Source organism: Dryas octopetala, chromosome 7, assembly GCF_963921425.1.
Source record: "Dryas octopetala chromosome 7, drDryOcto1.1, whole genome shotgun sequence".
NCBI lineage: Eukaryota > Viridiplantae > Streptophyta > Magnoliopsida > Rosales > Rosaceae > Dryas > Dryas octopetala.
Window position 1 is genome coordinate 19,524,330 of NC_141372.1, and position 15,856 is coordinate 19,540,185.

The 15,856-nt window shown below is 37.8% G+C and overlaps 2 protein-coding genes across 2 annotated transcripts; one reads left to right on the forward strand and one right to left on the reverse strand.

The window, feature by feature from the left end:
* Positions 1-151: 151 nt before the first annotated feature.
* Positions 152-1,054, reverse strand: LOC147280324 (major allergen Pru ar 1-like). Its single transcript, XM_086251696.1, has 2 exons — positions 708-1,054; positions 152-605 (listed from the first exon to the last, which is right to left on the reverse strand). The coding sequence occupies exons 1-2, from the start codon at positions 889-891 to the stop codon at positions 304-306; spliced, it is 486 nt and encodes a 161-aa protein (XP_086107822.1). The 5' UTR covers positions 892-1,054; the 3' UTR covers positions 152-303.
* A 12,447-nt stretch (positions 1,055-13,501) lies between these two features.
* LOC147280325 (uncharacterized) lies at positions 13,502-15,388 on the forward strand. Its single transcript, XM_086252182.1, has 3 exons — positions 13,502-13,813; positions 14,143-14,950; positions 15,060-15,388. The coding sequence occupies exons 1-3, from the start codon at positions 13,502-13,504 to the stop codon at positions 15,386-15,388; spliced, it is 1,449 nt and encodes a 482-aa protein (XP_086108308.1).
* Positions 15,389-15,856: the final 468 nt, after the last annotated feature.

Sequence of the window (15,856 nt, forward strand, 5' to 3'; positions counted from 1 at the left end):
GTCTGTCGTTGTCTTTATTTTTGGTACTAGACTACTAGTATACGACATTTACATACTTCCTCCCCATTTTCTTGACTTTGAAACATCAAACAGGCATTGACCAAAACAAAAGGAAACATCATACAGGCATTGTTTACACTCTAGCAGATAAAATTTAACAATTAATTAGCTTCTGTAATCAATATTGTTAATTATTTATATATTTCTCATGTCCAACAAAGATTACAACCAAAACCTCAATGGAAAGTAGTATTTATATGGTGAAAGTTGACAGGGAAAGAAGAGATGGATGAGGCCAGTGGATCATTCGTAAGCACCAGGGCTTTCAAAGAGGTAAGCTTCAACAACTTTGTACATGCCCATTGCTCTTTCTTTCCCACCCTTGATTTCTTCTTCATTGATCTCAAAGTCACCAGCAGGTTGGTACTCACTTATCATCTTACACACACATCCTGATCCACTTGGAGAGGCTTCAAACCTCACCTCGTAAGCAATAGACTTGATCTTGTCCTCCAATACGTCTCCTTCGATCAGAGTGTACTTGCACACCAAATTCTCTACGTCCAGGGTGTCTATTCTATTCTTCATGTACTTGTAACGAGTACCTGCATCATCATCGTCACGCAACACATAATTATGTACAAGTTTAAAACGACGTAGTTTTAGATATACGCACAAGATGAACACCAAAACTGATGCTTAATTACCCTCGGCAAAATTGATCTGCTTGATGCTTCCTTCACCTCCATCACCTTGGATGATTTCGATGCTCTTAATGGCTTGAGGCATGAGCTTGGGGATGAGGTTGTGGGAGTCGATGATCAAGGCCTTGAACAACCTGGCTGCAGCTACAGGACTAGCAAATTCCTGGCTCAAACTGATGCTACCCATTTTAATTGACTGGCCAAGCTTGCTGATCAAAATGACAAGATCACTTGAGGTTTAATTGGGCTGAGAATTGGCTCAATGGGAAAGGTGGTTATATAAGATGAACTGGTGCAGATGACCAAGAGCGAAATCAATATTTATAGATTAGAATTTGACAAGCAGTGGGATTAATATATATATATATATATATATATATATGTGAACACTGAAGTGAGGCTGATGGCTTGTTATTAAGTTGGAAATCAATATAGCTGCCCATGTTGGACCATATAAGAACTATCTACTATAAGTCATGTTGATTCATGGAACACAAAATTTGACCCTATATAGATTTTCTGGCTAATACCACGATAAAGTTGTAATTGTTATTATCATTTTTTGTATGGGCTAGTAATAAACGGACGGACTCAATGAAATTATTTGGACCATGTGATCATTTGAAATTTCAAATAGATATCTCAATTATTGCTGTTGTTGTTGTTATTACAATCATCAATATTAATTTATGGCTTATTCACGCTAATACCTCCTGAAAGTAACTTTAATTTTCAATTTGCGCCTTAAAACTTCATTTCTCTCACTTTACCTCCCGAATTTTACAAAATATCATATTTTGTCAAGTCCGTTACAAGCTCCGTCAAATAAGCTGACGTGGCAGTTTATTGCCCCTTCTACATATGCACCACGTAGGCTTTTTTGACGGACTCATAGACAGACTTAACGGAATATGGTATTTTGTAAAGTTTGGGGGGCAAAGTGGGAGGAATGAAATTTCAGGAGGCAAATTGAAAATCGAAGTTATTTTTAGGGACATTGACGCGAATAAGCCTTAATTTATATAATCAACTAACTGTTCTTTCTTTCTTGTCCTTAGTTAATAGTTGCAAGCATCTAGATCATTTTAAAACAACCTTAATTATTGCCCCAACTTGTTTAGATACATATCATATAAAAGAATCGAGTCATTCTTTAATGTTAAACGTGGAGTAACCATTTATCCCTCTCTTGGTGCCAGGGACAGACACCCCATTCATGAGTTTAAGGGCTTGGTCAGTATGAGCTGCTGCTACGCAGCCCAAGAAAAGGCTAGCAGCTACTATAAGCCCAACTTCAAGCCGGGCCTAACAAGTGCAATATTAGCATGTCCTTGGTTGATGCCAGACAACCAATTCAGCATTAAATTTTGCATTCATTTCGAATCATATGCAAATACATGGGTTGATTGGTGAGTGATTTTGGCCTAATTTAATGAGTTTTATTAAATCAATCAAAATATAAATGCATGGGATTCTTCCAATAAGAGAAGCGGCTGAAACGTATTGCCTAGTTTCTGTTTTAACAAAATTCGGTGGATGCCTGGTTCTGCGGTCCACAGATTGTGTGACTGTTTTGATTAGTACATCAGAAACTAGTTCATGACCACCAATTTGCATCCATGAAAATATTGGATTGGTACTAGTAATACCTGGTTTGTGGCCTACATTTATGATGGGACTGACTATTATGGTGACTGAAAATTACCATATGCTTTTAATTAATTCTTGTAGTAGAAAATCACATTGTGCTCTCATGCTTCATTGCAATGATGCCAATTGTTAACTTGGTAAGGACCATAAGGTAACTTCACACTCGTGCTCTTAAGTTCGAATCCTTCATCTTCTAATATCATTTGATAAACAATAAATAATAAGAAGAAATTTCATACCCGATTCTATAGTCTATATAAATAAGGAGAATTCAGAAAAACTACCAAAAAATTATGTGTTTTAGGATCTACTACCAAATGGTCAATTAAGGAAAAACATTTTCCTTTTATTCCCATGGCACCCTTGCTTATTTTGAACAAAAACTTTTTAAGCTTTTGTGAGGGAGTCCATCTGGTTCATGCTCGTCTTTTCCAAAAAGTGGTATGCTTGTTTGATTTTGAAAAATTAAAGGTAGTGGAAGTCCTTCTTGCCGAAAGTAGCTGCTAGATGTTCTACGTATGATCATGCTCTTCCATTATTGCTGAAGAAGTGCAGAGATTCTCCGCTTTATTGGTGAAAATGCTCCATTATTAAAGGTTGAAAGTACGTAAGATTCTTGCTGGAGATGGTTATGGTTCAATTATGTTTTCAATGTTATGGAGCTCTTCATTGGTAAAATTATTCTAAAATTGTTCGTTGTCTCCTTCTACTTGTATTTGTTGCTCTAATTGTGCAACAAGTTTCTCAAAAGATTCTTGTGTCTTTGTGCTCATGTTAAGTATGGGTCCATAGAGGCCGTTGATAATCTTTTCTCTACTGTAAACGCTCATATTATCTTCTTCCCATATAAGCGTAAACTTGAGACTCATCGAATTATAAAATTGGACAAGTTGCCCAAATGGAGGATGCCGCTCAGAAGGAGAAGGAGCATAAAGAACTTGCTGCGATAAGGAGAGAGACTGAATACTTGGCCAAAACGGAACAGACTTCTCCAAAAGCTGAAGTGAACTATTTGAGAGCACAATTGGAGGACGCTCATAGAAAGAAAGAGGTTGATCAGAGGACCATTAAAGCGCTTGAAGAGCAGGTGAAGAGATTGTGGAATGACGCCTACGTATATTAAGGGCTATGGTGATTGCTTTTTAGGAAGCCTAATGTATATTTCACTTATCTTTCATTTTAAGGTTTTATGTTTTTACTTGAGTCAATCTGCATTAATCCCTGTAGTCATCACACTTGAGTTCACACATAGAGTCAGACCTAGCACAAACTGAGCGAAGTCCTAGCACGAGACTAGGCAAGAAAAGAACCACGGCCGAGAGTAATTATCTGATCTTGGCCCACAACCGCCTGATTATTCTTACGGCCGACCCTTGTGTCTTTGGCCGAAGCACCTATTTTATTATCGTCTTTCTTGATGGTGGCACGCCCACACTCCCTGAACGTAGAGGTGTACAACGGGCCGGCCTAGCCCGGCCCATTTAAAATTGTCCATTCATGCTTCGTATCGTGCTCGGTTCAGACCGGCCCTATTAATTATTTTAATTTATTTAATATTTAATAAACCAAAGATTTAATTTTAAAAATTAATTAACAATGTCAATATAAATTTAAAAAAATAGCAATTAATAAGAAATAAGTTTGTAATTGAATATATAATTGTATTTAGTTTTTGAAAATATTTTTAGTATAGAACTAAAATTAGTCTTCAAATTTAAAAAAAAAAAAATTGAGGAACTAATATAAACGGGCTGGCTCGTAACGGGCTCAGGCTGGCCCAACCCAAGACGGGCTCGTGCCAAACCGATCCATTGGGATAGGGCCAATTGTAAATGGGCCGTGCCTGTGCTGAACTTGGGCCGGCCCGACCCAATGTACACCTCTACCTGAACGCCACGTGGCATGAGAACTTCTTTTACGACTAAAACAATATTGAATATGTAAATACGTACTGTTGCAAATGACCAGTTTGACCCATAAAATTAGTAAGTGATTGTCGCCATCATTATAAAAGACGTAACGAACTATTTGTCATACTCTGCTAGTGTCATGTTAACAATGTGTTTCAGTTTAGAATTTTTATTGATGAGAATCGTGTACGTGTTTGATATCTAATAAGCCAATTTGTCGTACATTGTCGATATGTGCCATATGATTGCGTAAAATAAATATGACAAATTCTTGAATTTCGGTTGCATTTCCTAAAATTTCATCTAGATATTGTGTAAGAAAATTTAATGACTTAATTAAGATATTTCCTTAAATGAGTGTTGTCTACTCGCTTCTTCTGAATAAGTACCAACGACAACGACAAAGGCAACTACAAAATAAGAAGAATTTGATTTGATTGGATGGTTTTCATGGGATTAGATTCGGAATTGGATAAGTCCGATAAAAGCTCATCTATGGAAGTAGGTAGGCCCAGAGCGTTCAGTCAAGTAAAGAAGGACCAGCTGAAGACTAGAGCCTCGTAACATGTTGATGAAGACCTCCGAACTGAGGGTTTGATCAGTAGAGGGGACAACTTTGCCTCGTTGGAAAAAGAATATCCCTGCTCTCTAGCCGACCGATCCCGTTGATTATATAACTGGGAGGGGGAACGTGTTACATTAAAGGTACACAATCAAAGGTGTCCTGGCCTCTAATTACCACAATGAGGTTGGCCCTGTTTGTTAGACGATTGGAGTGCTGGTATATTCTCTAAGAGGCCTATAGAAACACATTTTGATTTGGAAAGATTTCAAAATATAAATCCCAATATGTGAGGGTATCCTATTTTGTTTTTAGAAAGTTCAATATATTTTTTAATTATTATTATCAAATATTTGAACTTAGGATCTTCTCTCACAAAGAAGAGACTAGGCGTCACCATTAGACCAAATGGTCATTGACAACAAATTCAATATTCTTTATAACAAATTAAGAAGTGTATTATCATTATTCAACTCGTACTTTTTTGGGTTGAAAATGTTTCAACATGGTAAAAAATTTTATGTTCATGTGTTCAACAAAAATTACATGTTTTATTTTTAGTTTTTGTGTTTAAAAAGATTCGATATCGTCTAAAGTTCTATGTTCCAAATGTATATATATATATTATTATTATTTTTTTTTCAATTAACAATGCCCTTATCGTTAAAAGGCTCGTGTAGTTGAATTTTTTTTAGGAGATTTATAAAAATGAATAAATTCTAAATTGAAAAGGGAGGGAGCAATATTCTATCAATTGCTTGTCTAGGTCATCTATTGCCATATTTATTTGATCTGCTTCACTTTCTAAGCCATCATGTTCTTCTATTTGCTCATAAATTATAATTAGAAATCTGACACATGCATCTCATGAATAATTTCACATATTTGTACTTTGGGTAAACTACTTTTTTGGACGTCCTTGTGTTTTGACTAAAAATCATATTTAGTCTTTGCGGTTTTCAATTTTTCTAATTTGGTCCCTGTGTTTTATATTGTTTGCAATCTTTAGACAATTTTAACAAAACTCAAATATTCAATTTAGGGATAAATTATCCACTTGTTTTTAAGAAAATTTTTGTTGGGGGATTGAAAAACCATCTTATGGGATTTCTAAAACTAATTTCAATTTTTATTTTCGTATTTATTTGCAAAAGAAATTGAGGCTCACAAAATTTTAAGGGTTTGAACTTTGAGTTTGTGATTTCTTTATTTCTTGTTTGAAAATAAAAAATTCAAGGTTATATACATGATTTTAAGTCATTCTAGAGTAAATTAAACTTGTTAGTTTAAGCAAGCTATTAGTTTTGATTTGAGAAAAATTTTCATCTTAGGTGCATAATGTCCCAAGATTGCAAAATATATAAAACACAAGGACAAAATTGGGAAAATTGTAACCACGAGACTAAATGTGCTTTCGGGTCAAAACACAGGGACCAAAAATGTAGTTTACCCTTTGTGCTTTATTTGGATTTCTACCTCCTGCTTTCTTTAGGTTAGGTAATTATGTCCATTATGTTCCTTTAAAAATTAACTATTATCTATTGGTCTTAATTCTATCATAGAGGTGTACAATAGGCTGACCCGTTTAAAATCGACCCATTCGTGCTTCGTGCCGTGCTCAAGCCAGCCCAATTATTTTAAACCTTAAGCCTAGCCCGCCCCATGTCCAAGCCCATAACGAGTCGTGTTGATTTTTAAAATTAATCAACAATGTTGATATAAATTAAAAAAATAGCAATTAATAAGAAATAAGTTTGTAATTGAATATAAAATTGTATTTAGTTTTTTGGAAATATTTTTATTTATGGAACTAAAAATTAGTCTTTAAATTAAAAAAAATAATTGAGAAACTAATATAAACGTGTCGACCTAACCCAAGATGGGCTCGTGCCAGGCTGGCCTAATGGGATAAAAAACCTTGGCTAGCCCAGCCCATAAGTACGGGCTAGGCCGTTCTTGGGTCGGCTTGGCCCGATGTACACCTCTATTATCATGTTAACATGCTTGTTGTTTGATGCTTTTACTATGTCTTGAAATTCTATATATATATTAAATTTATAGTTAAAGTTATTACTACTTAATTTACCTATATACATCATGCTTATATTTAAAATTTTAAATTCTCCCTTAATATTATAATTCTTAGTTTTGATGCTAAATTTTATATGTTTACTAAAATCTTGTACAGTCATTATATAATTAGGTATACACCCTATAACTGCTAAATTTTTGTTGAGATGTACTTCTGTTGCTGCTATGGTTGCATATTGATGATTATTTATAACTGCTAAATTTGTTCTGAGATGTACTTCTGTTGCTGCTATGGTTGCATATTGATGATTATCTCATCTATCATCATATACATAAACTAATATTTTTTTTCCTACTTGTGCTATATTTAAACATGCACGCTAATCCTAGCTATAAGAATTGTTCCTATGTGTACTAACCTATATCCTTGGTTTTTAATTTCGTTTATTGCTTTTGGACTTAAAAGATTAAGTATTACTGTTTGTGGATAAATCCACATGGATTCAATGGCCAATCACAAACCAACACGTGGCCCACCAGGTCCCATTTTTTGCTCTGACTTTTCAAATAGTCAACTTGGTTAGACCCAGCCATCTGTGTCATCATCTTAGCTCAGCAAATGCCAACAACATGTACATATGAGATCGGCTCTTACCTCCGGGTTACCCATGTCCAATCCGAACCGACATTGGGATCCACCAGGAATTTGAGAGATTATCTTTTTCGGACACCATCAGTTTGGCTCAGATCTGGAGATCATCTTTCTTCAATCACATCTCAACCATTGGTTCGGCTCGGCCCGGACCAATGACCGATCACGATCAGACGTGCTTCGACAATCTTGTCACCACCCGATCATCTCAACCATTGGTTCGGCTCGGCCCGGCCCAGTGACCGATCACGATCAGACGTGCTCCGACAATCTTGTCACCACCTGATCATCTCAACCATTGGTTCGGCTTGGCCCGGACCAATGACCGATCACGATCAGACGTGCTCCGACAATCTTGTCACCACCTGATCATCTCAACCATTGGTTCGGCTCGGCCCGGACCAATGACCGATCACGATCAGACGTGCTTCGACAATCTTGTCACCACCTGATCATCTCAACCATTGGTTCGGCTCGGCCCGGACCAATGACCGATCACGATCAGACGTGCTTCGACAATCTTGTCACCCCTTGATCATCTCAACCATTGGTTCGGCTCGGCCCGGCCCAATGACCGATCACGATCAGACGTGCTTTGGATCTCCACATCACCACATCAACTCAGTCCATTCCATTCCCAGTTCGGATCGGCTCGGCTTTGGTGATCGTCATCTCAAAACCTTGTTGCGGCCGGATTTCACTTGAGGGGATCACTGCACTACCTACCTGATCGGCTTGGCCGACTTGTCTAAATCCGATCCGATCACACATGGGTTTCACGTCTACACGTGAGGCATGTGTTCGGATCGGCTCGGCCTCCCACCGCCATCCTAAAGAAGATCACGTTGGGACGAACCGCCATACTCAAGTGCACCTGACGTGACTCTCTGACAGATAAGACATTCCAGCTCACAGCCATGACTATTGGGGCATTCCATCTGATCTTCCATCCTTGCATTCAATGCAGCATTGAATGCAAATGAGGTGAGTAGCTGTGCATGCTACTAGTTATGACCGAACGCGTAGATCTCTCTCAGCCACTCAATCACATGCAGGTAACTTACTCTCCACACCTTCCCTTGTCTATATAAACCAACTTATATGCACAAAGCCAGGATCCCATCCATCCAGCCATCATAAAGCAAACACTTGCACAAACTTTGGCTTACCAAAAACACACTTGGACTTGCTGAGAATAAACCCATAACATTTGCCTTGTTCTTCCCATTCTCCCAAGTTCATCACATGTTCTTCCTCACTTCCATTCAAACACCATCAAACACACATCACTGACTTCATCATCGGAGCGTGTTTGGCTGGTACCACACCGGTCCATCTCCTTTGATCTTGTGTTTGTCTACAGGAAGATCTCAATCAACATCCACGTCACCATCCATCAAGGCTTCGGATCAGCCAAGTCACCACCTCTAAGTTGTTGCATCTCTCTTACGGAAATTTGCATCAACAATTACTTCTTAATTTATCTATACAAGTTATTTCATGCTAGCTAATACTACTAACTATGTTAGATTTATTCTGAAAGGTTCCCACTTGGTACAAATTACTTTTGTGCTTTTGTGTTTGTCTTAAGCTTTTCCTAAGAAATTCTGCTGCATCTATCTCATTAGCTATTATAAAGATCTTCATATCTAACTATTTCTTTGTCTTTTCTTCTGAAAAGTTCCATTTCGAATCGTCCAATGGGTTGGTTTTTTGTCTTCTAGGATTTATGCTTTTAAATTGTAATGAAAATCTTTGTTTTTCTAACTAGTTCTTATGGTAATTTTGACGATGTGCTGGATATATATTGCTTATACCTCTATTTCGTCTAATCTTTCTATTATATTAACTAATAGTTGCATATATAACAATGTTATTTTTCCTAATTGGTATATTATTTTTAATGATTGATGTTGAGTAATATGATAATCCTACAGGTTCTTTATCAATTTCATTGATTTTTTCTAATGCCTCAATGCATGCTTTATTAGTCCTAGTACTTGTCATTAAATAATCTATCTATTTAATTTGCTGTGTAATTTTTCTACTTGTTCCATTAAATGTTTCTGAACTATTTTTATTTTTTGTACTTCAACTTTTAGTTCTATTATTGCTAAAGATTGTATTTCTACTTCTATAGGCTTACTTATATCTATAAGGTTGATTAGTTCTTTATTTATTTTTTTTGGCTTATTCGAGCCAATGCCCCCTGAAAGTAACTTCAACTTTCGATTTGCCCCCTAATACTTCATTTCTCTCAGTTTGCCTCCCAAACTTTACAAAAGACCATATTCCGTCAAGTCCGTCTATGGGTTCCTCAAAAAAGCCTACGTGACGCTTATGTGGAAAGGGCAAACAGGTCTTTTACTCGACGCAAAGCCGACTCAGACTGACATGTTGCCAAATCGGCTCCACATCAGCATTTAGTGGGACCTTTCTGTGTAATTGAACCCAATTATTGCTAAATGGATCATTTAGGCTGTAAACAAAGCCCGTAAAAAAAAAAAAAAAGCTGTAAACAGAGAATATAGAGAAAATATTCAAAAAGAAAGGGTTTGTGTAGATCGAAAGGAAAGGGGTTTGTGCAGATCAAAAAGGAAAGGTAAATCTCTGCAGAAGATTCTATTCTACTGGAAGGAAAAAGGTTTTTCAGAGTATTCCTGGGTGGAAGATGACAGTGCTTAGGGAATACGGATCTTCTGGACCGATGGAAAGTTAGTGGGCATATATGCTTTTACTTTAGGGTTACACTTTGTTTGTATTGATGATATGATGAGTGTGCATTTTGCATCACTTTATGATACTAATTCCTTAACCTAGAGTATTAGAACTCGATATTTTGTGTTTCTTGTCTTATTTTTGTGTTTTCAGGTCAAATGAAGCAGAAATAGGAAAATGAAGCAAATGAAGCCATTTTGGGACATTTCCTGGTCAAACTAGGAAAACGAGTGAAATCCTGGTCAAATCAGGAAAAGTGCAGAAATCCTAGTCAAATAAGGATTCCTAGTCACACTAAGAAACATCAAGTCCAGAACCATCATTGTAGAGCCAGAAATGAGAAATCCTGATTGGAACAGGAAATCCTGGTTGAACTAGGAAACCTAACCCTACTAGGGAAAGGAGTCCTAATGACACTAGGAGACCCCAGGGGCAATATGGTCATTACGAGAAGTCGAAATGGATAAGGAATCCTTCATTTACAAGAAATCCTAGTTGCACTAGGAAATGTTGGTCAAAGTCAACTTTACAAAGTCAAGGTTCCAGAAGCTTCTAGAAGGTGGTGGACATCCATGGAAATGAATAGAGGGAAGAAATGAATTCAAATTCAAATGAAAATGAGGGGCAAAATGAGAAGTCAAAGTCAATGGTCAAAGGTCAACTATGGCAAGTCAACAAGTCAAATGGGCCTTGGGCCTAGGTCATGCCGAAGTCAAGAGGGGCCATGCATGCATGCATGCGCCTAACCCTCGCAGCCCAAGCCCAATGCGCATGGTCCAAGGTGGCAGCCCATGCATGCACATGCATGCCATGCAAAACCTAGCAGCCCATGAAGCCCAATGCGCAAGCCCAAGGTGGCAGCCCATGAAGTGAAACCCTAGCCCACCTTGTGCAAGCCACTTCAGCCCAAGATGCAAGCCCAGTGGGCCAAGACCAGCAGCCCAAGCCAGCAGCCCATGCATAAGGAGGAAGGAAACCCTAGCTAGGCTAGGCGTGACTCACTTAAGCCCAAGAGGCCTTGCCTTTGCCGCAAGCCCATGCCTCCTAACCCTAGCTGCTGCCGCAAGTAACCCTAGCCTTGCTTCACAAGGATTTCTCCTCTATAAATATATCTTATTCCTTCAGAACTTAAGACCCCCTCCTCCTAGTTATTTTTCAGTTTTCATTATTTTTAGTTTTCAGAAAGTTAGAGAGAGAGAGAGCCGAAATTTAGAGAGAGCTAGAGAGAGAGTGGTGTGACAAGCAAGAGAGAAAATGACTCAGCCCTTGCTGCAAGCCCTAGCTCACCTTGCCGTGGGTTCCTCCAGCTTGCTAGGTGCTTCCTTCTTCTTCTCTTCTTGCCGCAGCCACCATAGTGATGTATCTCTTGATTTTTGTTTTTCTTTCCATCTAGAATTCTGTTTTTAATATTAGTTTGTGTTTTTGAATTTTACATTAATATGAATTGGGATTTTGTTATTTGTTTCTGTTTTCTTTTATTTAATTTAAGTATGTAGGTTTATTTATTCTATCTTGCATGTTATCCGTCTCTTGATCGATTAGTTTGATGTTTGCATGTATTAAATTTCCATTATCTATTTGAATCCGTCACTAGTTGTTTGCATCCTTTGACTGGCCACCTTAGGGTAATTCCATCTAGTTTATTTGTTAGGTTTAGTTGTGAAATAATCAAAGACACTAAATCACAAGTAACAAGGAAATAAGGGATTATTCTTGGTAATGGGGTTGGGCGACCTCTATAAGGAAATAATCAAAGCTTGTATGTTGTGTATGTTTGACGTTCTCATAGATCTTAATGACTCTTACATGGATAACAGTTGCCCTAGGCCTAACAAAGCTCTTAGGGAACATGTAAGTTAATTGATTAAGGAAGGCCCAAGAAGCTCTTAATATATGCATTAGGAGAACAATTGCGAGAAAGTAACTAATCAAACCTTTTTAGCAGTTAAACTTTAATACATTGTGTTTGAATTAATTGTCATTAGCCTTGGATGGTTAATTGTCATTAGCCTTGGATGGTTATCGCATGCTTATCTGATTTGAAACTGAAAACTTAACATTGCAAGATAGAATAAAGGGTGTGTGCGTGTGGTGATGGGTGCGTGTGTTTTCATCTCTCTACAACCCCCATTTAGTTATTCTTGTGATTAATTGAATTGATTTGTTGTTTATTAACCATTCCCTGTGGGATCGACCTCGTGCTTGTACGCTTTGCTACTGATGCGATTTGTGCACTTGCGAGTATACTTGGAATGAAATAGATGTTTATTTTGTTCTAAGAAAACATTCAACATGATAATGGTCCCAAACTTTTGGGTTTTTTTATTGCTCATCTCTATTATTGAGGCATTGTTAGGGTTCCTTTAGTCTTTTTTTGTCGGTGGTCACATGTACTCTTGTCTTTTAGGGATATACTGTTTTCCTTTTGTCATTGACTGTTAGGTTGAAATTAATTTTGAAATTGATTAATAAACCAAAAAACATGTTTTTAAAAGGACAAATTTCACTTTTATATGTTTTTTGCAGTTTAATATTTTGAAAACAACATCTACCGATTATATCCTAATTTGTTATATTTTTCATAAATCGAAAATGTGTTAAATTGGACAGTGTTGCTAAATGGAGTGTGACTTGGTTTATGAAATTTATTTGTGTGGATTTATGAAGGTAGTTAGTAACAGTAATGATGTTTTGTCTTTTTGTGTTATTTGTAGTTGGTCCAGAAGAGGTAACATTTAAAGTCTTTCATAGGGGTGAACTAGTGTGTATTGATGGCAACCTGAGCTATGCTGGTGGCAGTGTAAGTTGGTTTGACCACTATTGTGTGGATTTTATGTCTCTGTTGGAGCTAAAAGGCATTGCCAAACTGTTAGGCCATACCGATGTTGGTTTCTACATTAGGGCTAACAATTCCATGCTTGAGATTAAAACTGACAAAATGATATTGGTTTAATTGAGGCAATACCATCTAGTAACCGTAGGGAGATTAGTCTTTATTTGAAAGGAAATGAAAGGAAAGGATACAAAGTGTGACACTAGATGAGTTATTGACAGATGTACTTGCCAATGTGAATGTTGAAGGTGCAGATATAAAAGATAATCATGGTGATGAGCCTGGTGAGGATAAAGATACTAATGAGCTTGGTGATAATGAAGATACTGATGGGCCTGGTGAGGATGAGGATATTGGTGAGCCTGTGATGGATGAGGGTACTGGTGAGCCTGGGTGGATGAAGTTGATGCAAGTGATTTAGATTGGTATGACAGTGAGTATATGGACAGGGACTCAAAGCTGAAGATTTTGAAAGAGGATGAGACACTGTATAAGAGTTATGTGGATAACATTGCACCTGAGAGACTTGATTTGGAAGAGGATGAGCAAGTTTCAAATAGTACTCATTCTGATGGGATTGGCAACTATAAAGGGTCTTCTTCTGAATGTGATGATGTTGACAGTAGATCCAGGGGCAAGCTCCCTAAGTTTGATATATTTAAATGTGTAGTCTTTAGACCTGAGGTTGATATGAAGAATGTGCAGTTCTGTTTGGGACAGAGATATGCTACTACAGATATATTTAGGGCAGCAGTAAGATAATATTCTATTCAGACTGAGAGAGAGTTGAAATTTACAAGAATGACCCAGATCCTGTGAGAGCCATATGTGTCCATAAGAAATGTCCCTTTGTGGTGTTTGCATCGGCTCTTAATGGGAGTGTTGATCTGATGGTGAAAACTTTAAAAGTAGAGCACAAATGCTGCAAGTCTACAAAAAATAGGGTTGTCAGTTGCACTTGGTTGGCAATTAACTAAGTATGCTTATCAACTTAGCTGCAATCCCAACTGGAATCTGCAAGGCTTCAAAGAGCAAGTGAGGGTTGAATGTAATGTTAATGTTAGTGATTCAAAGGTATATAGAGAGCTAAAGAGAAAGTAGCAAAAATTCTAGAGGGCACCTACACTGAACAATATGCTAAGTTGTGGGATTGTGCTGCAGAGTTGAGGAAGCAGAATGTGGGGACCACAGTTGTTATTAAATCAGAGCTAGAGGGTGAAAGTCCAAGATTTGAAAGGATTTACATATGTCTAGGAGCACTTAAGCAAGGGTTCCTTGATAGATGTAGACCATTCATAGGTCTTGATGGTTGTCATATCAAGGGTCCACACCCTAGTCAAATATTGTCTGCTGTTGGGGTTGATGCCAATAATGGCATGTTCCCCATTGCTTATGCAGTGGTCGAGGTTGAAAATTATTTTACTTGGAGATGGTTTTTAGAGCTGTTAGCAGTGGACTTTTGTATTGAGAACTCTCATGCATATATCTTTATGACAGACAAGCAGAAGGGGTTGGTAGATGCAGTTGGTGAGCAGTTCTCACATGCAGAGCATAGACACTGTCTGAAACATCTCTATGCTAATTTTAATACTCAACACAAGGGGTTAGCCTTGAAGCATCAGATGGAGAATATAGCAAGGGCAACCACACTGCAATGGTTTGATGCTGAGATGAAAAAGATGCTTGATATGGATGATGCAGCATTCAAGTGGCTTTGCGAGAGACCTGCAAAACATTGGGCTAAGTCCCATTTCAGAACAGATATCAAGTGTGACAAGCTCCACAATAACAACTGCGAAGCCTTGAACAAGGCTTTACTAGAGGCAAGAGACAAGCCTATTCTGACTATGTTAGAGAGAATTAGGCTATATCTGATGTTGTTGACAGCTGGTAGGAGAGCACAAGTTGATAGGTGGAGGCATTCTATAGGACCAAAGAATCCACAAAATCATTTAAGATTACAAGAAAGAGGCATTCTGGTGCATTCCTAAATTGGCAGGGGAGAGAAAATATCAAGTGACGGAGCACAACCAGAAGTCACACAGAGTGGACTTGGACAAAAAAACATGCAGTTGCAGGGTATGGGATCTTAGTGGCCTGCCATGTGTACATGCATGTACTGCCATTAGTAACTTTCATGGTGAGCTTGAAGACTTTGTCACTGATTGTTATAAGAAAAAGACTTATAAGAGGACCTATAAGCCAATGATTAAGCCTATGACAAGCCATGACTTGTGGGTGAAGATTGGGGAGACCCCATTGATGCCACCAAGGTTTCACAAGCAGCCTGGAAGGCCTAAGAAGGCTAGGATAGCCCCCAAGATGTGAGACCCCGTATTTTTCAAAGTTTTATTTTAAATTATTTTGAGAATTTATTTTAAGGATCTTGGGAATTTATTTGGAAAATAAAAAGAGTTTTGATTTAATTTTTGATTTTTGTTTTAAATTGAGCTTTACCAAAAGTTGACTTTTAAAACTAGTGGGTTTTTGTCTTTGACTTTGGGCATGTTGGATAGGTCTCGAGTTTACGAGTTCGTAGACATGAAGCACGCGTAAATTGGAGTTATGATTTGGGTTTTACAGACGTTCAAAGTGAGGGGCATTGTAATTTTGCGTTAAAGGGTTTTAAAAACCCAAAGGTCATTTTTTTATCTCTCATTCTCTCTCTCTCTCTCTCTCTCTCTCTCTCTCTCTCTCTCTCTCTCTCTCTCTCTCTCTCTCCCCCGCGTCTCCCCCTATCTTTTCTCTCTCTATCTTCGCCCGCCTCTCCCCCTCGGCAGTTTTGCCGTCCAACCA

Coding starts and splice junctions, on each gene's coding strand:
- LOC147280324 (XM_086251696.1), bottom strand. CDS start 891: ATGGGTAGCATCAGTTTGAGCCAGGAATTTGCTAGTCCTGTAGCTGCA. Junction 606..707: donor GCAGATCAATTTTGCCGAGG/GTAATTAAGCAT, acceptor ATGATGATGCAG/GTACTCGTTACAAGTACATG.
- LOC147280325 (XM_086252182.1), top strand. CDS start 13,502: ATGGACAGGGACTCAAAGCTGAAGATTTTGAAAGAGGATGAGACACTG. Junction 13,814..14,142: donor CAGATATATTTAGGGCAGCA/GTAAGATAATAT, acceptor AAAGGTATATAG/AGAGCTAAAGAGAAAGTAGC. Junction 14,951..15,059: donor TCTGATGTTGTTGACAGCTG/GTAGGAGAGCAC, acceptor CTAAATTGGCAG/GGGAGAGAAAATATCAAGTG.